The sequence below is a fragment of the Urocitellus parryii genome, chromosome 5, assembly GCF_045843805.1.
Source record: "Urocitellus parryii isolate mUroPar1 chromosome 5, mUroPar1.hap1, whole genome shotgun sequence".
NCBI classification, from domain to species: Eukaryota; Metazoa; Chordata; class Mammalia; order Rodentia; family Sciuridae; genus Urocitellus; species Urocitellus parryii.
Window position 1 is genome coordinate 210,176,154 of NC_135535.1, and position 21,953 is coordinate 210,198,106.

The window sequence follows — 21,953 nt, forward strand, 5'->3', positions numbered from 1 at the left end:
TGACACAGCTCCCTAAAACATCCACAGTGTGTGTGCTCTTGTACAGTGCCCCGTCTCCTGCATGTCTGTGATGCTGGTGCTTCTGGTCTGTGTCTGAGAGTGGAGTTACTGTGAGGTGGGCATTCGGCCAGGATCCCAAACAGATTGCAGTTTAAGGCCTTTTCTTTTGGGCTTTGCATTTCAGAGAAGTCTCAGGGTGGTGGGGATGCTGAACTCCTGGCAGCCAGCATCTGAGCAGCAGGAAATGGCAAGAGCACTGTTCCCACCTAGCAGGGTAGGGTGGAGTCGGGTGTACCCTGCAGTTCTGCACACCTCCTGCAGCTCCACACCCACTTCTCCCTGCTGTCCTCCACAGTCCTTGAAGCAGCCTCACAAGAATGCCTTCAGCTTTCTTTTGACCCCTGGATTGGGGCAGGAAAGGGACAGGAATTCACCCACAGTTGTGTTCTCCTGGAAGTGTGGGCTGGCCCACAGGGTGCTGGGGATGGCCACGGTTCTGAGGGGAGCTGAACATTTAGCAGGACTTTTGGCATCAGCCAGATGACCATCTTACAGCCATGCCCCAGAGCTTTGGGCTGCCGCAGTGGAGCAGCTCTCTGAGTAGACCTGATGCCACCCTGGGATGGCCAGGGGGTACCAGGGGTTGCTGCGGGTGGACTCCAGTAGAAAAAGGAGGCAGAATTGACCCCCACCAAAGTATGTGGTGGTTTTGGATTTTGAATTCCAGCCGGGTGCCCTGCACAGTACCACAGTTATACTTTTAGCCTGTTGCATTTGTAAAATAATATCCATCAGATCAAATTGATGACAATAATTTATATCTTTCTGGTTTTGTAATTCGTTGCCATTTAGTTTGTATGTTTATTTTGGTTTTAGACCTTGTAAAAAGAGAGTATTTCTAAGTTTAGGCCCATGCATATTTACGCAGCTTAATGAAAATCATTTCTCAGCACTGACAGCCGAGGGATTTCTCTTTTAAAACATTCAGTTCTTTATAATTAAATTTGAAAATCACTGACAGAACACCATTAATTATATAATATTGTATATCTTCTGGGTACAAATGATATAGATTTAGTCTCTTTTAATCCAGTACAGAAAATTTTAGTTTTATTTAAGCAAATTAGGTTATTTAGAGTAATTTTAAGAGTGATGGGCTAGGAGTGCAGCTTGTGTAGAGTGCCTGCCTAGCATATGTGAGACCCTGGGTTCAGTTCCTAGCACTGCCTTCCCAAAAAAGAGGCAAATGCCTCTAATAAGAAGTAGCTAATCCTTTCCAGTCTAACTGAAGATTTCTTTAAAAAAAGAAAGCAATCCCAGCAATGAAATTCAAGCCTTGAGGAGGGAACGGTGCTGATGCCATCAGGCTGGCTCTGCAGTAAATGACCCACTTTAGTGTTGGTGCCGACCTTTAAGAATGATTTCCTAGTAAGGCCACCTGGTGGGGATTCTTCAGGTAGTCTCAACCTCTGAGTCTGAGTCACAGTTATTAGTAGACGGACTATTTCCAGCAGCCATGTATAAGTGTTTGTCTTTAAGGACATGCAGCTTTTGTGCTCCTGTGCACCATGGTGTGCTTAGTAGCTGCTCTGCACGACTGTGCATTGGTGCCTGGCAGACCCTGAGACTGCAGCTCTACTGGGTCAGATTTAGGGTCCAGTGGTGGCCACAGCACATGACACAGCCGAGCCACAGGGAGGCTGATTCCCCAGGAGCCACTGTGCAGAGGCAGGGACCCATGGTGTTTTTCTTGATTAGAAGTGAACTGAGGGCCCTCCAGTGTGTGCCACGGTTCTCGCCTCCTGGGGTCTCATGTGTTGTGGTGTCAGAAACTCGGAGATCTTATTGTGGTCGTGTTGTCATTATCGAGGAGACTGGGGCTTTATTTAGTGAAATGGAACTTATTCTGTCTACAATGCTATCTTGTGCACAAGCCAACAAAATGGACTGCGTATGATGTTAAAACACTCCTATTGCTGCTGTGTGAGAATCCAGTTTACGTTAAAAAGTCAACATTGGGCATGTATTGTAAAGTTAGGCAGCATTCTTCTAGGACCAATCAGAGTTTTTCTCTTATTTTGTTTTCCTTTTAGAAAGTAATGTTCTAAATTTCTGCCCTATCTCCTTAAGTCAAGATAACCCAGTCTAGACAAATTCTGGTGTACCAGAGGACCAGGCATCGTCGGGCCACTTGGTATTTAAAACTTTGCCATGACATTTTTGTTTCATCTGGGGAGAAAGTTTTACACATGTTTACCTTTCTTTTTTATTTCCTGTGACACCTCCCAAAAAGACAATCTGTAATTTCTCCTGTATTTTATTGACAGCTGACATCATTTCAACTGTTGAATTTAATTACTCTGGAGATCTTCTTGCAACAGGAGACAAGGGCGGCAGAGTTGTTATTTTTCAGCGGGAACAAGAGGTCAGTAATATACAACCCTCAAACCAAATAAAATAATTCACACCTTCTTATCACTTACAAGAAAAGAAACACAGGCTGGGGTTGTGGCCTAACATGTGTGAGGCACTAGATTTGATCCTCAACACCACATAAAGTTAATTAAATAAAATAAAGTCATTATGTCCATCTACAACTAAAGAAAAATATTTAAGCAAACGAACAAACTTTCCCTCTGCTGCTTTTTAAAAACAGAAAAAGAAAGGAAGCAATCATTTTCTCAGTATCCAGTTCCTTTACCCTCAGTTCCCTCACATTGGCTGGTGCACACACACCTTGCCTAGGGACCAGCGGAGAGATCTGCCTCCCACGGCAAGCTCCCGAGTCCCTGCTGCCTTCAGCTGGAGTAGGGAGAATCCAAAGCAAGGACCAGAGGAGGGAGGTAGAGGGCCATGGTGTTTGGAACATGTGACTTCCTGCCGTCCTCGGGGTGCTGACCAGCTCCCACAGCACTTGCTACGGAGGACCCGGTGGAGTGTAGATCCTCTCGGTAGAGGTGAAGGGCACTCCCTGAAGCCCCTGGAGGCCTCCCTGGCCTTCAGGGAGGAGCGCACAGGTGGACCCACTCTCAAGAGCTGGTTTCTGGGTCACTTCTGTGAGGAATACTTCTTCACACATGAGAGCATGGGAAATAGGCCCAGGCCCTGCCTGCCACCCATCCTGCCCCCACCCTGGCATTTCCGGTGGCCTCAGTAGGGTTCTTGTGACCAGCAAGGCAGCAGGGCTGTTGTGTGCTGCACAGCCACCATGTGCCAGGCTGCATGCTGTCTGTAAGTGTAGGTCTTGTGTTTTCCCAGCAGGTTATGAGATAATCCTTTACCTTCCTGTCATCTCCCCAGGGAGCAAAGCTTTTTTTGGAATTTGACATAAAAATCAGACATCTTGTTCTAAAATGGATTGCATTTTAAGCTCTTGGCTGAGGTATGTTGAGTCACCCAGGAGCGTCTCTACAGATGTTGCCCTGTGGTGCCCTGGTCCAGTACAGCTGGGTAAACCCTGGCAACTTGTTTTCCTCTGTCTTCATGCTGTGGATTCCGGAGGAAGGGCTGTTTGCTCTCTCCCTGGCTCTGGTAGGGCAGGGGTGGATTACACGCCCATCCCTGGCAGACCTGCCATCCTGGTGTTATAGCACTGAGCTGAGAAGCTGGAGCGGCCAGTAGCTAAGCCGCCACCCCTCAGCTCAGAGGTGTCCAGATGTACGTCCTGGTTTAGAGCAGGAATCAGGCTCCTCGCTAGGGACCTGTTGAGACACTCTGGCCTCCAGGAAGGTGGACGGTAAGGGAGCAATCTGGCAGTGCGAAAAGGACGAGCCCTCCTATAGGTTGTCTCTTAGGGAGCCCCCATGTGGGAGGAAGGCGGCTCTGTTTAATGGTGTGTGTCTGCAGTCGGCCCAGCATGCAGCTCCACCCTGCAGAAGCAGATGTGCGCACTGCATGCAGTTAAGTCAGAACCCTGCTCTCCACCCAGCACCCCTTCCTGTTTGCCCCAGCCCCCTGAAGACTTCCCTCAGAACCCTTCTCCCTGGGTAAGGGAGGAGGTCTCTATAGGGCCTTGGGAACTGCTGGGCCATCTTGGGCTTTGGCAGTTTGTGAGGGTCGAGGGGGGTCGTGGTGGGGGCACAATGCTGTTCTGGGTCCTGGTCGGAGTGGCTCAGGCAGCAGACACTGCTGATTTTTCTTGGCATGGGACTGACTTGTTGGTGCAGATCTTTATTTTGAAATAATAGTTTTGCTGTTTTCCTTTGTAAGTCGGAACCATCTGTTGGTAGACTGTGCTTTCTTCTAGAGGAGTGAGGCCTGGCTAGGAGGGAGAGCTGAGTGGATTAGCCTAACACAACACACTGGGGAAAGCCACCTGGTGAGGGGCTCCAGCTCCTGTCAGCGAGCCCTGGATTCAGGGCTGTGCAGGACGTGGCGCTCAGCAAGGGACAGGTTCAGGTGGTTTGGGGGATGCCTTCTTATAATATTTGATCATAATTCAGAAATATAAAGAAGTGCCCATCTTGACATAAAGATTTGTTGAGTTCCCGTTCCTTGGGATACAGACTAAAGTGCCAAAATGTAGAATTTTTAGGTATGGATTATAGAGCAAGAATTAAACAAAAGACAGGGTATAGCTCAGAGGCTTGCCTGACATGTGAGGTCCTGGGTTCTGTCCCCAGTACTGGAAAAGGGGGAAAGTACAGGAAACACTCAGGCTGCAAATGACACTTCATGGTACCCATCTCCCTGAATGCCCCTGCCCTCCCACAGTTACCAGGTCTTGGAAGGTGGCATGTGTCTTCTCAAGCACGTTTTCTCTCTACTGTGACCTGTAGAACTGCTCTGTGTGTTTCAGTTCTCGTAAGCAGCACCTCACCGGGGACATCTTTGTGTAGAGCCTGTCCGAGGGTCTCTGTGCTTTCCTGCTGTGTGGTTTGCCTGGATGGCTCTGCTGCTGCCACAGTGCGTGTGCTGTGTCTGAGTTACTGCCACAGAGCTGGCGTAGCCCCTGGCTCTGTTGGGCTCCTCTCCCACTGACTCGGGCCACTAGCACTGATCCTCTGCGGGCCTAGATGTCCACCTGGCAGGACAGAGGCAGGCGGGCAGCAGCTCACACTTAGGTATCCATCTAGGCGGGGTCTGCCAAATGGAGCCTGCTGCATATGCAGCCTGAACATGGAATAGAAGGGCTGGGAAATGCCTGTTTCTTTTCTCTGAGTACATTAATTCTGAATTTAATCTGTGTGAAATTTTTTTGACCCAGGATTGCCCCTTCTGCTCCATACTGAGGCTAGAACCCAGGGGCACTCTCCCACTAGGCTGCATCCCCAGCCCTTTTTAAAATTTTGAGATAGGGACTTGCAAAGTTGCCAAAGCTGGCTTTGAACACATGATCCTGCAGCTGCAGGCGCCCGAGTTGCTGGGATTATAGGCATATGCTGTTGTACCCAGTAACCCAGGGTTTTTGTTTTTGTTTTTGTTTTAACTTTTAAAAATGTTGCTGGGCACAGTAGCCATGCCTGTAATCCCAGCAGCTTGTGAGGCTGAGGCAGGAGGATTACAGGTTCAAAGCCTGCCAAGCCAGCTTCAGCCACTTAGTGAGACCCTGTCTCAAAAAATAAGAAGGATTGGGGATGTGGTTCAGTGGTTAAGCAGCCCTGGGATTCAGTACCCAGTACCGTGGTGTTCACATTTGTATTGCCATGTTCTCGCCTGACTGGGCTTCACTCAGTAAAGTAGCTGTCATGTTTTCTTGCAGAATAAAATCCGCCCTCATTCCAGGGGAGAGTATAATGTTTACAGTACCTTTCAAAGTCATGAACCAGAGTTCGACTATTTGAAAAGTCTAGAAATTGAGGAAAAGATTAATAAAATTAGGTGGCTGCCACAGCAGAATGCTGCTCATTTTCTACTGTCTACAAATGGTAAGAGTTTTTTATTTGAGTGACTATTTGATTTAGAATTTTGTTTTTAACCTTCTGTATATGTGGATTTCTTTTTTTCTAGAAATTGTTTCTGGCTTAAACTTTTGGAAGAGTAAATTATCAGCCACAGTGGCAAGTGATAAGTTAAAGATTCAAAATGTGCCCCCCAACAACCAATACTGCGTCCACCACTCTGCACATGTGTCTGCATTTTTATTTTACCAAGAAAAACGTTCATCTATAATTGGAAATGTTCATATTTAAAGACCCCCCCAGCCTAGATACCAACAGAACCTCAGTTTTTAGTATGATACCTGAGTTATAGTGGTGCATGTTATGGTTTTTCTTTTAACATGAAGAATGAGGTTTTTATTTGCAGATAAAACTATTAAATTATGGAAAATAAGTGAACGGGATAAAAGAGCAGAAGGTTATAACTTGAAAGATGAAGATGGACGACTCCGAGACCCATTTAGAATCACAGCACTGCGGGTAGGTGCGCTCTCCGTTTTCTCTAAACTTCTCAGCCTCGTTACCTCAGCTGTCTGGCGAGTGCCGTGGATGACACTGCCTTCTTGACCCAGGAGCTGCTCCTCGCGGAGCAGTCGCCTTCGTGTGTGTGTTCAAGGGGGGACTCTGCAGGTTTCCACCCAGGCAGAAGGACATGCTGCTCAGAGGTACAGCTGAGGCACCAGGGAGAGTTCACACCCAGCCCCGTGGCAGAGCGCTTCCCTGGGGGCAGCTCGGGCTGCAGCCTGGAAGTCGACTGTGGGCAGAGGGTGCTCTGTGGGGGTGTTCCTGGAGTTCCTGCTCAGGAGCCGAGGCACACTCTGCTGTTGCCGACTTTTTTGCATCAGGGTGTCCGTGAGCATCATTACTTCTAATCGTTAGATTCTCCCCGTACGTTTTGGTGCCCCCATGTGTAGTATGGAGTGACCATAATTCATCAGTTCCTGTACTAGACTTTTTTCATGTTTTGACATCTGTATAGTTGCATAAACCTTAGAAATCTCAGTGTCTTGCATTGTTCTGGCTGAAGGGTGACTTAAGACACAGGGCTTAAGCTGACTGGACTTGGGCCCAGATAAGACAGGGAAAGTGCTGCCGGGGATGGAGCCCAGCCTCGGTCCCAGGGGCTGTGGCTATTATTTAGAAAACCGTTGGCTGCTGATTTCTCAATGAGGTTTAAGCCCTGGTTATATATACTCTTGCGCGTCAAAGAAATACTAGTTAGTGAGCACATTCCAAATCAATGGTCAAGGGAGATCCCAGAAAGGGTGCTGTCCACAGATCCCCACCCCAACACACTCCAAGCCCCACGGGCATGCTTGCAGCCCAGAGTGGGTGTGGCCTGTTCTGGTGCCATTCTTGAACTGCACCAGGAGGGTGGTGACAGAGCAGCAAAGCCATCTCCACCTGCAGTAGACAGTAGGTGCAGCTGGGATGAGAGCATAGGCACAGTCCTCGATGATAAGCACAGTCCTCGAACTCCCTGCCTGTGATGCTACTCCCTCATTTCCAGGGTCTTTGTTGAGGCTGGGGAAGGCGGTGTCATTTGCTCAGATCAGTTTATGGGAACTCAGATGTTCTGTTGAAAACGCCGGCGGTTTCTGATATGCCATGCTGCTGCAGGTGTATCCACCAAGCTACAGGAGTCATGTGGTGGAGGTCTCACTAGTGTTGAGGACCCATCACAGCCATCGTCAGTGCGCTCAGTCTTGTGAAGTAGGAGTTTGGGTGACACGGGTCATCCTAAGTCCTGTGCCGTCTGTCCCTCTCCCACCAGCTGTGTGTACAGCCCTCTCAGGAATCCATGTTGCTCCCAGTCAGACTCTGCACCACCCCAGAAGCTCACCTGCTTGTTTTGGAGAAACTGCAGGTCCTCTGTGGCCCCTTTAATACCATCGTCCTAAATAAAACCATACATAAGGGGCCACAGGAAACTGATGAGCACAGTTGGCCACCATGTGAGGGTGCAGGGTCAGGGCCAGGGGGCTGTGTTTGTGAACCGAGGTCTGTATTAGACTCACAGAGGACTGTTGCCTTGACTGAGCCTACCTGGGCAGGAACCCGAATGTCACTGTTTTAATTTTTTTCTTTGAGTGCCAGAAAAGGGATTTGATTACAAGAAGGACTTGGCATTATTAGTTGCCCTGTGTTCTGATCAGAGACTTGTCAGCGGGTCCTGGCACTGTGCTTTATTCCTGTGCATGGTAGAGCCGACACTCCTGTTCCTGGGAAATGAACCCAGGGCACTCCACCACTGAGCCACATCCCCAGACCTTTTTATTTTTTATTTTGAGACAGAGTCTCACTAAGTTGCCTTGGGCCTAAGTTGCTGAGGCTGATCTCAAATTTGTGATCCTCCTGCCTGAGCCTCCTAAGTAACTGGAATCATAAGTGTGCATTAGCACCCAGCTCCCCAGCTTATTTTTACAGAATTTGGGGAAGACTCAGATGAGAGATTTCTTCCTGCCTTCAAGGCTCCCTTTTGGTTACCAAAAAGACAGACAGCACTATTCCTCGACTTTCCTTTGGCTTGGTGAGGGTCAGGCCTGCATTCTTGCCTCTGTTCTTGGCGCAGTGTGCTCTGGCCAGGCACCACCCTCCTCCTCCTCGTTTCCTTGGCACAGCAGCCTATTTTTTGGAGCCCCTCAGGCACAACACTCAGCACAGGTATGGGGAGGGTGCCTTTCTTCTTAACCTTCAAGTGAAGGGAGTGTACGTGCCCAGAAACGCAGCTACTGTGGAAGTGACTAGCCCTGGGGTGCTCAGACTGGACATGCCACATACTAGCCCCGGATCTAGAAGGGGAGCAGCCTCAGCTCCTCTGAGGGGCCCACACGTGAGCACTGAGTGCAGCGGGAGAGGCTGTGCTCCAGCTGCAGGCGCTGGCACCGCAAGGATCTCCTTGCCTTCCAGGGTGGGCCACAGGGACACAGGTGCCTGTGGCTGCAGTCCTGCTCGCTGGTCAGTTGGGGGTGTGGCTGGCCCTACCTTAGATCTGTCCCATACCTGCTTTACTCTTACGCTACCATGACCCTTGTTTTGAATTCCTATTTCCTTCCATTTTTTAGGTTCCAATATTGAAGCCCATGGACCTCATGGTAGAAGCAAGCCCACGACGAATTTTTGCAAATGCTCATACGTATCATATAAATTCCATTTCAGTAAATAGTGATCATGAAACATATCTTTCTGCAGATGACCTGAGAATTAACCTGTGGCATTTAGAAATCACAGATAGAAGTTTTAGTATCCTTCACTAGGCGGTGGTCTCTGCGTTTCCCTAGGGGTGGTTCAGTCGTTTTCATGTGCACTTGTCTTCTTGTAGCTCAGCATTGATCTTTGAAGACAGTTTCCTCCCTGATAGCCTGTGAAGAAGTTCTCAGAAATATAAACTTCCCCCTGTCTTGGGGAAGTGCTTTGTAGGGGATTGACCTGAAGCCCATGGCCCACCTGATTCAGCCAGAGGCAATTTTAAACAGAGTGTATTTGAAAAATCAGTGTTGTGGTTTTTCTTTTAAATTTACAAATGGTAATAGAGTAGAAAATAAAACTCTGATTAGAATTCTCACATTCAGCCCCAGGTGAGAATTTTGAGCCCTTAGTGGCGTGACAACTCTCCTGCCTTGGCCTCCTGGTATGGCCATCCCCTATGTGTACCTCATGCCTCCTGCCCTCTGAAGAACTGCCCAGTGCCTGCCTGTGACTGGCAGGAGCTCAGGGCACTGTTTGCTGGTCACTGTCGGGGGCTGCCCTGCGTTGCCCCACCATCACATGAGTCTCCCTGCGAGGTCGCTGGGGTCCTTGCTCCCCAGTTTGCCCTGGGAATCGCAGCTGCAGCTCTCCCAAATTCCCAGCTCTGTGTCCTAGCTCCGCCTAGATCCTCTCCTTTGTTGCTACCAGCACAACTGTGGGTTGGTTGTGCCTCCAACCTCTCTGGATGTGCCTTTCCCTCTCTGGCATCCCGTGATTCAAGCTGTGGACTCAAGTTTGTGTGTGTGTTCTTAGTTGTCTCAGCTGGAAGGTGAATCTGGCCCTCCCCATTCCAGACTGGCACAGGGTATTCTGCCTACCCTGGGGTTTTTTGTTTTTATATATATATTTTTTGTTGTTTTGAAAGGTTGTCTTCTCTTTTTTTTTGAGAGAGAGAGAGAGAGAATTTTAATATTTATTTTTTAGTTTTTGGCGGACACAGCACTTTGTATGTGGTGCTGAGGATCGAACCCAGGCCGCACGCATGCCAGGCGAGCGCGCTAGTGCTTGAGCCACATCCCCAGCCCAGTTTTAATATTTTTTTAGTTGTCAATTGATCTTTATTTACTTATATGCAGTGCTGAGAGTAGAACCCTGTGCCTCACACATGCTAGACAAGCACTCTACCACTCAGCCCCAGCCCCAGCCCTAGCCCTGTTTTTTTGATGAACCGATTTCTGCATGTGACAGCCACCTCTGTTGGCATTGTTCTGACAATTCCACAAGTGCTTACTTGGCTCCAGGTAATCGGCAAGGGAACCTTAGACCTGGTGGAGTTGTGTTCTATCGTGGGGACAGAGTGTGGGGCTCTGCAGAGGAGCCCTCCAACGCAGGCGCCCATGGTGGAGGCTGGTAGGGTGGCAGTACAGCAGCAGGACGAAAGCAGAGCTTGTCTCCACACCCACCCGTGGCCAGGTGCCCGTGGCAGGACTGCCACGGCCATTTGAAGCTGCTTTCTGGTGTGCCTCGGGAATGTGATGTGTGCAGTCAGCCTCCTGGGCCTCTGCCCCGCCGCCCTGGGGCCCCCCTGTGTGTCCGCAGCACACCCATCAGCAGCACGCGCCTTAACACCTCCCTCCAGACATCGTGGACATCAAACCTGCCAACATGGAGGAGCTGACGGAGGTGATCACCGCCGCCGAGTTCCACCCACACCAGTGCAACGTGTTCGTGTACAGCAGCAGCAAAGGGACCATCCGGCTGTGTGACATGCGCTCCTCCGCCCTGTGCGACCGGCACTCTAAGTGTAAGTGCCTTGTTTTAGTCCTCCTTCCAGCTGGGCCTCACCCAGGCCTGGTCCTGTTCCCACAAGCGGCCATCCTGGGCTGGCGTCATGAGGCCAGTGGTTCAGTGCCAGCACTTACCCTCCCTGAGCCTCAGTGCCTCAGCTGAGCTCATCCCCGACCGGGTCCACCGAGCCACTGTGGCCTCCCCCCTAACGCATGAAGCCTGGACTGAGGCTCCCAAAGGCACTGGGCCTGATCACTTGCATTCTGCTCCCCCTGAAGCCAGTTCCCCGAGGGCACTGTCTGCAAGTACTGAGCCTTGAGGTCTCTTCTGGGGAGGAAAGCTTTGCGTTTGTTTCATCTTTAGCCAGGAAGAACAGGCCTGTTGGGTGTGGTGGGACAGGCCTGTAGTCTCAGGGTCACCGTCAGCTGAGGTGGGAGGGTTGCATGAGACTTCCAGGGCCTGTGCCATTGCATTCTGGGATAGGGAGACCTTGCTGCCCTTCCTGGCCCCTGCCCACAGGGCTCTGCGGGTTTCTGCGTCCTGTGACGCTTTCCCTGACAGTGAAGTCCCTGACCTGCCCTTCAGTGGGTGTCCCTGCTGGCACAGCACCAGCCAGCCCAGGGCACTCCCTGGCTCCTCCCCAGCTGCCGTCTGCTGCCTGCGCTCTCCTGTGGTCAGAGCACCGTGCTCCTGTTACACTGCCTGCCATGAAGAAATGTTCTCAGTGTTCAGCAGGTGGCTCGCCTGTGAGCAGAGTGACTTAGTGGTGGCAGAGCTGGTTGCTGGCACAAGCTGGCCTCAGGTTAACTTCATGCAGAGAAACAAACGTCACAGGTTCCTATGTGGAAAGAAGCAAGGGGAAGCCAAAGCAGATGATGGCAGCACACCTCCCTGGCCTGATCCTGCTGAGCCATGCGCTAGGGCATCTGGTGGCCCAGAGGCTCAGGGGCACCTCCTCCTGACCTGCCAGGTGAAGGAGCTCTGTCCAGGTTCTGTAATAGAGAAAGCAAGTTCTGAGAAGGCACAAGGACCTCTCACAGTTAGAACGTGATTTCAGCATGGAAGACAAGACTCCTTCTGCTGACTGACTTTGGCCAGCAGAACCATTGTAACAGTTAAAATCTGGACCAGCAGCCAGGGGTGGAAGGACACACCTGTAATCCCAACCACTTGGGAACCCAAGGGAGGAGAATGGCAAGTTCAAGGCCAGCCTCAGCAACTTAGCAAGATCCCATCTCAATGAAAAGAGCTACAGTGTGGCTCAGTGGTAGAGCACCCCAGGGTTCAGTCCCCAGTACAGAACAACACCACACCTGGACCATGGTGGTGGTCGAAGTGGTGGTCAGTCTAGCAGAGCAACCAGGTGTTGACCCTACAGAGAGCAGGCTCACTCTAAGAGGTCCCAAGCACCACACCTGTGCAAAGCATGTATCTTCTAATTATGGACATGGACAGGAATGATCGTGGCAGGCGCTGGCCAGTGTCATGAGGATACAGGCTTCCCTGTGGTGACCGTCTCGGGCTGGGGCCATGCCTGTGAGATTCTGGCTCGGCATTGACTTCCAAGCAGCTGTCCTGGCTGGCACTGGGGCAGTGTCCTAGAGGATGCAGTTTCGAGGCTGAACCCTGCGGAGTCTCACTGGGGGGACTGAGACCTGCTAAACCGTAAAACAACTTGTTTTCTGATTTGAAACAGAAGCTGAAAATATTTTATTTTGTTTTTCAGTTTTTGAAGAGCCTGAAGATCCCAGTAGTAGGTCCTTCTTCTCAGAAATAATCTCATCCATCTCCGATGTCAAATTCAGCCATAGTGGTCGGTACATGATGACCCGAGACTACCTGTCGGTGAAGGTGTGGGACCTCAACATGGAGAGCAGGCCAGTGGAGACCCACCAGGTGCATGAGTACCTGCGGAGCAAGCTCTGCTCCCTCTACGAGAACGACTGCATCTTCGACAAGTTCGAGTGCTGCTGGAACGGTTCCGACAGGTGAGCCCGCGGGGCAGGAGCCGCCATCCTGGAGTCTCAGCAGGCCCTTGGGAGGGGTGCTTCGGCACAGAGCTGCAGAGCAGCATGCAGGGGCGTGTGTGCACGGGGCCTGGGGGCAGGGTCTGGAGGGGAGGGCACTGAGAAGTTGCTCCCCACGCTCACAGCACAGCACCAGGTGCTTTGGTGTCAGTTCCTGCTGTTCGTCATTACGTGTGGGTGGTCCCCCCCCCCCAGTGAGCAAACAGGAAGGAAGTAGGGATCTGCTCGGCCTTCGGGTGGCCACCCTGAGCTTTGGGACATTGCCTTCTGGGTTCAGCTCGCTTTTGGTTTCCTGTGTCCAGCCTCATGCCTCATGTCCAGCCGCCACATAGGCAGCCTGCTCTCGGTCTGCACAGACTGACATGCCAGCCTAGAGCATGCGCAGAGAGGCCAAAGAGATTATTTTTCAGGTCACAGGAAGCAGTGTGATCTTTGTGCTGCGTAAGTTCCCGGAGTGATGTGGGGCCAGGCAGAGGCCGTGTAGGCCATGGGGTTGTGTAACAGCCAAGACACGCTGGGCTTGGAAGAGCCTCTGCTTGTGAGGAACGCAGTGGACAAGCCTGTACTTAACCCGGCTCCTGAGGGTAGGGGAAGCCAGTGCGCTCACACCTTTGGTGCTCCTGCTGGGCCCTAGGACTCCCCAGACTAAAATCACCTGTGCGACTCTTGAAGAAAATTACCACCCATACTTAGAAAAACTCCACCATGGGCAGCCACAACAGCAGCAGAACTCCTGAGAATTGAGGTGTTGAAGTCGTGCATTACGGAATATAAAATAAGGATGCTTGAAACAGTTCTGTGTTAAAGGAAAGAACCAAACACCTGAAAAAGAACCACAGACTATTAAAAATGACCTACGAAACCTGAAAGCAAATCAGACAGAAATTCTTAAAACGCAAGATACGGCAGGAGAGAACCCACTGTGGGTTTAGCAGCAGATCCAGTTCAGAGAGAGTTGGAATCATGATGGAAGGGTGAGCCACAGAAGCAGAAAGCCTGAGAGGGTTAAGTGTGGAGGAGAGGGTAGGGTGTGGCCTAGGTCCATGTGCAGAGGAGCATTTTAAAGTAGCATAGCCAGCAGTGCATTCAGCTTAGGGAAGACAACATCGATTTCAGAGGCACCAGGATCTGCAGCAGACACTATAAAGGCACCATGTGCACATCATAGTGTAGAGCAGGTCTCAAGAGGAACCTGGGAAGGACACACATCCCACACGGACTGGCCCTTGAGGCTGAGAGCAGACTCCTGCAGCCACTGTGGAGGTCTGTCTTAGTCCTGTGTGTGTTGCCATAACAGGATACTGGAAGCTGGGCATTTTTGACAGAGAGGCTTGCTTATCCTTCTGTCTAGCTCACAGGTTGAAGGCTGAAAGGTAAGATAAGTGACTCCATCTTTTTAGCTTCTGGTGATGGCTTCATGGTGGATGGCATCACTTGGTGAGAGTACATGAGTCATAGAGCAGGAGAGGCAGCCACAGGAGCCAGACTCCCTTCACAACAGCCTCTTCTCCTGGTAGCTAGCCCAGTGTCTTAAGAAAACCTCAGTCCTTGGGGCTGGGGATGTGGCTCAAGCGGTAGCGCGCTCGCCTGGCATGCGTGCGGCCCCGGTTCGATCCTCAGCACCACATACCAACAAAGATGTTGTGTCCGCCGAGAACTAAAAAATAAACATTAAAAAAAAAAAACCTAAAAAATAAACATTAAAAAAAAAAAAAGAAAACCTCAGTCCCTTTAAGAAGGCAGGCCTCTCGAGGCCCCTCACCTCAGTTTCTGTGCACAGGGTTGAGCCTCACCTGAGTCTGGCTGGGACAGCCACAGGGGGCCTGCAGGTGTAGTGGTGTCTGCTGTAAGCGCCCAGCTGCCTGAGTGTGCCGGAGAGCACCTTCACCTGCCTAGGGTCATGCACTCAGGCAAGTGGCCCTGTGAGAGAGCCTGTGGGGTGAAGGCATCTTCAGGGGGAGGCAGAACCAACCGTAACAGGAAACCAAAGAGAGAGCAAGACCCCGATGAGCTCGCTGCAGGCTGTTTCCAGCAGGGGGGACCCTGGAAAGAGGCTCTGGGGTCCAGGCAGACCAGCAGAGCAGCAGCAAAGCCATGAGTGAGTGAGTGAGTGTCTCAGGGCCACACAGGTCTGTTGACCTGTGCCAGCTGGCTGGCTGTGCTGCAGGGACAGAGACCAGCCCTCCCCACAGCGTGGAGTGAACAAGCGCTGAGAGTTCAGGGCTCAGAAGCAGATGTAACTAACAGAGAAGAGTCCAGAATAAGGGCAGAGTCACAAATCAGGCAGAAGCCAGCCAAGAGCAACACTGCAGCAGTGGCCTAGGCACGGAACTGGGGACGAGGAAAAGCGGACCTGGACGTTGGGATTTGGAAGAAGATGAAACACAACTTGGTGATTATAGTGAGCTCCAGGCCACCCCTGGGGCTGGCCAGCCAAGAAGAGGGGAGCCACCACCACCTCCAAGAAACAACCTTGAGGCCCCAGCCCCACCTGCACCCCACAGGCAGCACTGCCAGGAAGAGGGCCCTGTGCCCTGAGCAGGTGGTGAAAAGAGCCATAGCAGGCAGGGCTCGACTCCCAGGTCACCAAGAAAGGGGTGTGCTCAGCTGCCCCTATCCCCTCCCCGGGTCCTGTCTCTTTACCAGAACAATAAATCTGGCTTTGTTCTTAAAAAAAAAAAAAAAATTCAAGTCACTGAGACCCCCTCATAGCACAGCTGTGGGAATTCACAGGGCTCATCCTCATCCACAGCCAGAGGTGGAGGCCTGACCCTGCCCTGCCTGGCGTGGGATTCTGGTGACAGGGGGACTGGGAGCCAGAACCCCTAGCCCAGGTATTGAGATGGGGGTCCCACCAGCTGTTCGTTCTGCAGCGTAGTGCTGAACAGCTGAGAGGTGGGGAACTGCATGCGTCACAAGTGGCTTCACGAGGAAGCCAACAGGACACAACATGCCAGCCACACAGACGGCTCCTTTGGGTGTACTCGTGCTTGTGCCAGGGTGCAGTTAGTCTACTAAGCACTCACTTAGCAAATGTCAGACCCTGGGTTTGACCTTGAGCACCCCCAAAACGGATCTATGACGGGAAGTGCACAGCTGCTCTGGTGAAGGACTGCCCACTGCCCCACTCTACGGAGCTGAGCCCAGGGCTGGCCTGGCTCTCTGGAGGGGTGCACGATGGGATTCGCCTTCTTGGTGATGGATATGTGGATACTGGCCGCACTGTTCCTGATACCTTGTAGTTTATTTGAAATATTACAAAATACATTTCAGTAAAACATCCCCACGAGTATCCAAGACCTCTCCTGGTGATACGTGCTGCATCCATTTACTCCTGAGGACCCTCCCATCGTCTGGTCTGGTAGCACTATAGGGGCAAGATGGTGCAAGGCCAGGCTGAGGGCTGCTGTTGCCTGGCCCCTTGCCACACCAGGTGGTCATGGCCTCTTGCTCATGTGTCCACGTAGGTCTGCACTGGGCTGTTCCCTGCTTGGGGGGTGGCACTTCAGGGCAGGGGCCTAACAGTTCTCTGGCAATTGATTGCCGGGTGGGCTAGGGGATGCCCGCCTCTGATGCGGGCATTGGCTATCAGGAATTTATAGGTATGCACTGCGCTTCAGATCTTAGCACCGGGTTCCTTGCAGGAGGTTATTTGAGAGTCGCCCTCCTGTGCAGTTCTGGGTCATGTGTGGTCATCTTGAGACTAGGGCTCTGGCACTCGCTGGACTGGGCTCGAACACAGTTGCCTCTCCAGCCCCTCTGGTACCAGAACTCTGGCGATGAGCTGCAGGTCCCGCATGCACAGCACAGCTGTGTGTAGCTCTTCTTCTGAGTTCATCTTTTTTTCTGGTGAACCGGCGTAGACAAGGTACATGGGACATTGAAGTATTTGCACATAGCGGGGGAAAGCCCCATGCCCTGTACGGAGGCCGCCCCGTTGAAGGTGGGCACCTAGATATGGCACCTCCCCTGAGCACCAGGCGGGGTGAGCGTGTTGAGGTGGGAGCAGAGACTGGCCTGGCCTGGCCAGACCAGGAAGGTGGGTGAGTGCCATGGACCTCACCTCCACACCAGGAAGTCCACTCACTTCGAAGCCCTGGGTCAGCTCGGGCAGCATTGGATGTGAGTGTGGAGGTGAGCCTTAGGCAGCCATCTCTTCCACTTTTGTAGAAAAAGCTGAAGTTTTGCAGTGTGGTCAGGCCACGTTGTGAGGATGTGTAGGTGCTTTAGTGGGTTCCTGGTCTCAGTTGAAAGTTATGATTGACGCTGAGATAAAAGCAGGAAAGGTATAGCAAATTCTGGATTTATGCAAAATGGGATTCTCTGCTTCTGCCACATTTTGTATTCGAGAGTTTCACTGTATGATATATATTGCTTCATGTAAAAGAAACTTTTTTGAAGATAAATTTAAAACTTGTTTGAGCTGGATCCAGTTGTGCACACCTGTAATTCAGGCAACTGGTGAGGGCGAGGCAAGAGGATTGCAAGTTTGAGGCCGGCCTGCACAACTTGGTAAGCACCTTAGTGAGACCCTGTCTCAAAATCAGAAGGGTTGTGAATGTGGCTCAGTGGTTAAGCTCTCCTGGGCTGAGTGTCCAATACCAAAAAAAAAAAAAAAAACAGATCAAATGCCAGTGAAGACGCATTGGCAGAGGTGGCCATGCATGCCGAGCATGAGTGTGTGGAGGTGAGCTTTGGCGGGCAGTGGCAGTGCAGAAGCCGGAGCTGGGAGAGGAGCCCCACCTGTCAGGACAGAGACGAGCAGGTGGGCTTTCCTATGCTACTTAAGAGGTCACATGGAAGCTTCAGGGAGACGCTGCCTCTCCTTTCTGACCCCAGCATCTCAGTCCTGGTTTCTGAAGGTGCCCAGGTGCTGCGGAGGGAGGGGTGGGGAGCACAGGCAGTGTGCAGCCGCCCGGCACTCAGTGCTCCTCTCTTGTCTCGAGCAGTGCTGTCATGACGGGCTCCTACAACAACTTCTTCAGGATGTTCGACAGAAGCACGCGCAGGGATGTCACCCTGGAAGCCTCGAGAGAGAGCAGCAAACCCCGAGCCAGCTTAAAGCCCCGGAAGGTTTGTGCAGGTGGGAAGAGGAAGAAGGACGAGATCAGTGTGGACAGCCTGGACTTCAATAAGAAGATCCTCCACACAGCCTGGCACCCCGTGGACAACATCATCGCCGTGGCTGCCACCAACAACCTGTACATATTCCAGGACAAAGCCAACTGAGGGAGCCGGCGAGGCCCGTACCGCAGCCCAGACAGCGTCAAGGAGCTCTGCGTTCAGAGCCTCATGCCCTCCCACAGAGCAAGAGCTGGCCTCGGTGCATCCTGGCCTGGCCCTGCCTTCAGCCCGGGAGAGAAGGGTGCTGCTGCTCCAGAGCGGAGCCCACTGGGAGCAGAACTGCTGGACATTGCTCAATAAAGGCCATTACTCAAATAAATATATTTATTTAAGTCTGAGCTTCCTTTCCAGTTTATAGACCAAATACCTAACACCCAGGAGAAGAGGTGTCGTCAGGCCCTCTCCCCATCCCACCCTCCGCTCTTCCCTCTCCGTTCTGTCCCTGGTCCTGTGCCTAGACGTGGGGCGGCCCGAGCCCGGGCAGGTGTTCCCACTCACTGCATCTGCCATCACACCTCCGGGAGTGGCTACTCAGTGCAAGCAGCACAGTACAGAGTGCTTTTGAAAACAAACAGAAGTTGTTGTCTTGTATTTGCTTGAGGTCTATGTGATGAAATCATGCAGGGTCATTCTTGGGAACAATCTCAGAAACGCTGGTCCTCTTTGGCAGAATGGTGGCATGTGTGCAGTTCTTAGTTCTAACCCAGCTCCCCCACACTGTCACGCTGCCCTGTTTCTGTAGAAGTAGTCCATCTCCCCTCCAGGCCGGGCTGGGCGGGGAGACCACAGGAAGAGACACTGCTGCCCTAAAACCACCCGGCTCCCAGCAGGCCTGAGTCACTACAACTGAAAACATGCTTTCTTAAAAGTCTTTTTTAAAAGTACTTTGGGGAAAATATACTTTTTAAATATTGCTACAGTTACATGCATGCTTTCACACTGCATTTCAAGCCAGCAGAATTAAACCACTTTAACTGCTTGTGATGCCACCAGTACCTTGGTGGTTCATTTCAAAAGATCTTTGATGTCAAAATCAAGGTTTTCCAGCAAGAGTGCAGAGGCTACCAACATCAAGTAACAGAGATTGCTTCCATGGGATTGCACCCATGAGCCCAGTCACAGAGCCCCTTGCCCTGGGGCTGGAGAGCCAGGTCTCAGTGCCATCGCTGAAATGAAGGTGTATTTTGATTACTAATGATATAGATATGCAAGGACAAAAGTGTCATCACCCTGAGTTGATGTTAACAGAATGCCAGTTTAGTTCACATTAAGTTACAAATTGAGAACATAAAAATACCTTTATTTTATTTCAAAGTAAGTCATTCTGTATCTTGGTTGTGATGCCATTACAACATCTGAGGTGTGGAACAGTCATGCAGGCATTAGTCAGCCCTGGTCCTTCAAATCAGGATTGTATATATTTGTTTCAACTATTTTGACCAAAAAGTTTAATAAATTTTAAATGATTAACTGGATTTTCAGTGTTTGAACAACTTTTTCCATTTTTAAAACATATTTCCCACTAAATAGGAAACCAGCCTTTGACGCCTGGGGACAGGCCGAGGTGAGTGCAAGTCCATGCTGCATAGCTGCGTGCTCCTCGCAGGGTCACGGGTCCCCCAGACCAAGTGAGTGCCCTGGCTGGCAGGTTGCCTTCACTGCCGTGCCAGCATCAGAGGTCCCCTTTGTGGCAGTTACAAACACTGGCCAAAGGGATTCACTTCTGAGAGAGTGCTTTGTAGAGGCAGGTAGAAAATCTTACCTCTCCCTCTTGCACATTGGATTCCACTAGACCCTTTCTCCATTCCAGTGACTGAGAATCCTAAGGCTTAAATTGATATTTTGTTTATGTTCAAACTTACAAAGTCTTGTCATTTTTCTTTTCTAAACCTTTTTGTTTTGTTTAAAGTTAGATATCTGTTCCTGAAAGTGAATTCTGTGTATCTCTTATACATGAGATTTGATACTAGTCTCTGGCCTGAGACTCTGGATTAGGTGAATAAAAAGTCAAAAATTCAAAAAGGGCTGGAGAAGTAGCTCAGTGATAAAATGGGTGTTCTACCATGCAGGTACACTTCAAAACCTAAATGTACTTTTTTTTCTTTTGGTACCGGGGATTGAACTCGGAGGCACTCAACCACTGAGCCACATCCCCAGCCCTATTGTACTTTATTTAGAGACAGGGTTTCACTGAGTTGCTTAGGGCTTCAGTTGCTGAGGCTGGCTTTGAATTTGAGATCCTCCTTCCTCAGCTTCCCAAGCCGCTGGGATTACAGGCGTGCACCTCTGTAATCCCAGAAAAACAGAGCTTCTGCAAACCGGTAGTGCTGTTAGGAACCTGTGGGTATTTGTGAGCTGAGGGATAGTGCGGATGCTATCTAGGGACTCCCTGATCTTCCTGTGAGGCACTTTAAATCGCAGCCTGCCAACACCAGGAGCTCTCTAGAGGGGAGCCCGTCAGTGCCTACCAGCCGCCAGCCCAGGGCTGTCCCACTGCTCCTCCCAGGAGGGTCTGTGTAAAGGGGATGAGACGGGCATAGGGATGGGCCCTTAACTCTGTCCTTTTAAACAGGCTGTGTCTCCCTGGACCAGTGCCCTTGGCACCAGCAAGGGAGTGACAGAGAATGCCAGCCAGTAGGAGTCCACACTGCAAGGCCCTGGGACGGTGTCCTGTGCTGTAGGTGGGGGAATACTAAGTGCCTGTTGTCTGCAGGTGATACTCTGTGCTCAGCCCTGGTCTGAGACAAGGCTTTACCCAGGACTGGACTGTTGAGTAGGGATGGGTCACATTTTCAGTGTTATCTGTCCCACAGGCACCATGCCCAGAAAGCTGGGCAGTCAGAAGTTCTCTGTGAGCTGCTGACCAGTCCCTGAACACTGCAGATGGAGAATGCTGCCCAGGAGCCACATGCCGGCCTTGCGCCTGCCTGCCTGCCCTGCACAGGGCACACGTCTCGCTCGCAGCTGCCTGGTGCAGCTGAGCTAAGCAGCAGGCCAGTGGCTTTCATTGTTTAGGTGCTAGGAGCCACAGCAAAAATATTGATACAGGCACCTTTGGATTTAGTGACTGCCAACCAGCCATTCAGATTATGATTATGTTAAGTTACATTATGGTAATTGTCTCCTGCTGTTTACCTGGGCCCGTTTCGGGACTCAGGTTACTCATGTCACTCTTGTAATGGGAGAGTTCCCATTGGTTGGGAAAGGATGGTAGGAGGGTGTTCCGGGGGAAGTGGAGTGCCCCCGGCTCAGGTAGAACACACGTGGTGGACCCACTGGTTAGGGGACGCACACGGCCTCTCACTAAATAAAACTTTGTCTCAGTTTGACTGGCTTGTGTTTTTGTGCCCAACCGGGTTGCAAGATTGCAAGCCCGCGTGCACTGACAGCCCAGCAGGGAAGCGCTCAGCAGGGGTGCGGCAGGCAGTGCTCGGCGGCAGCAGCGGAGCTCAGCTAGCCCGCTCGGCCCTGCGGCATTTAGGGGTGTGCCAGGTGTTGACCTCCACCCTCTACAGGGCATCGTGGCCTGGGCCAGAGGGCTCATGGCTATGGACGACAGCCCCTTCTGGGCACAGGCTCAGGACAAGTGCTTTGATCCTGGCTGTGGGTTGCAGAACAAGCCGCCTACACATGTGCCCCTGCTGCAGGGCTCAGGTTGAACTCCATGCACTTGTGCCCATATGCTGCTCTGTAGAGTGCCGGTGGTTGTGTGGGCCTGCAGGCCGTGGAACTTGACCTTGACCTTTTAGGAACCATGATACCCCTGGAACTGGGCAGGGAAAAAGCCAGCTGAAGGGTGGGCAGAGGTTGGTGCCATCTGCCTTCATGTATAGCCAAGTACACTGCTGGGGCCCCATCTGTCCAAGGCGCCCAGTGGTGCTGTCACACCAGGCAGGGCACACACAGGACAAAAACCTGCACTTAGACTTCCTTTTTGGTTTTGAGT

At 51.4% G+C, this 21,953-nt stretch overlaps 1 protein-coding gene across 2 annotated transcripts in view; it reads left to right on the top strand.

Annotated features, from left to right (window-relative positions):
- Positions 1-19,482, top strand: part of Ppp2r2d (protein phosphatase 2 regulatory subunit Bdelta) — a 38,320-nt gene extending 18,838 nt beyond the window's left edge. The window contains exons 3-9 of one of the 2 annotated variants that reach the window (XM_026410279.2): positions 2,328-2,425; positions 5,702-5,867; positions 6,247-6,359; positions 8,945-9,122; positions 10,708-10,872; positions 12,583-12,844; positions 17,833-19,482. In XM_026410279.2, the coding sequence (XP_026266064.1) occupies positions 2,328-2,425; positions 5,702-5,867; positions 6,247-6,359; positions 8,945-9,122; positions 10,708-10,872; positions 12,583-12,844; positions 17,833-18,112 (1,262 nt within the window). In that variant the 3' untranslated portion in view covers positions 18,113-19,482. The remainder of the gene's footprint in view (positions 1-2,327; positions 2,426-5,701; positions 5,868-6,246; positions 6,360-8,944; positions 9,123-10,707; positions 10,873-12,582; positions 12,845-17,832) is intronic. The other variant, XM_026410280.2, reaches the window with a different exon arrangement.
- Positions 19,483-21,953: the final 2,471 nt, after the last annotated feature.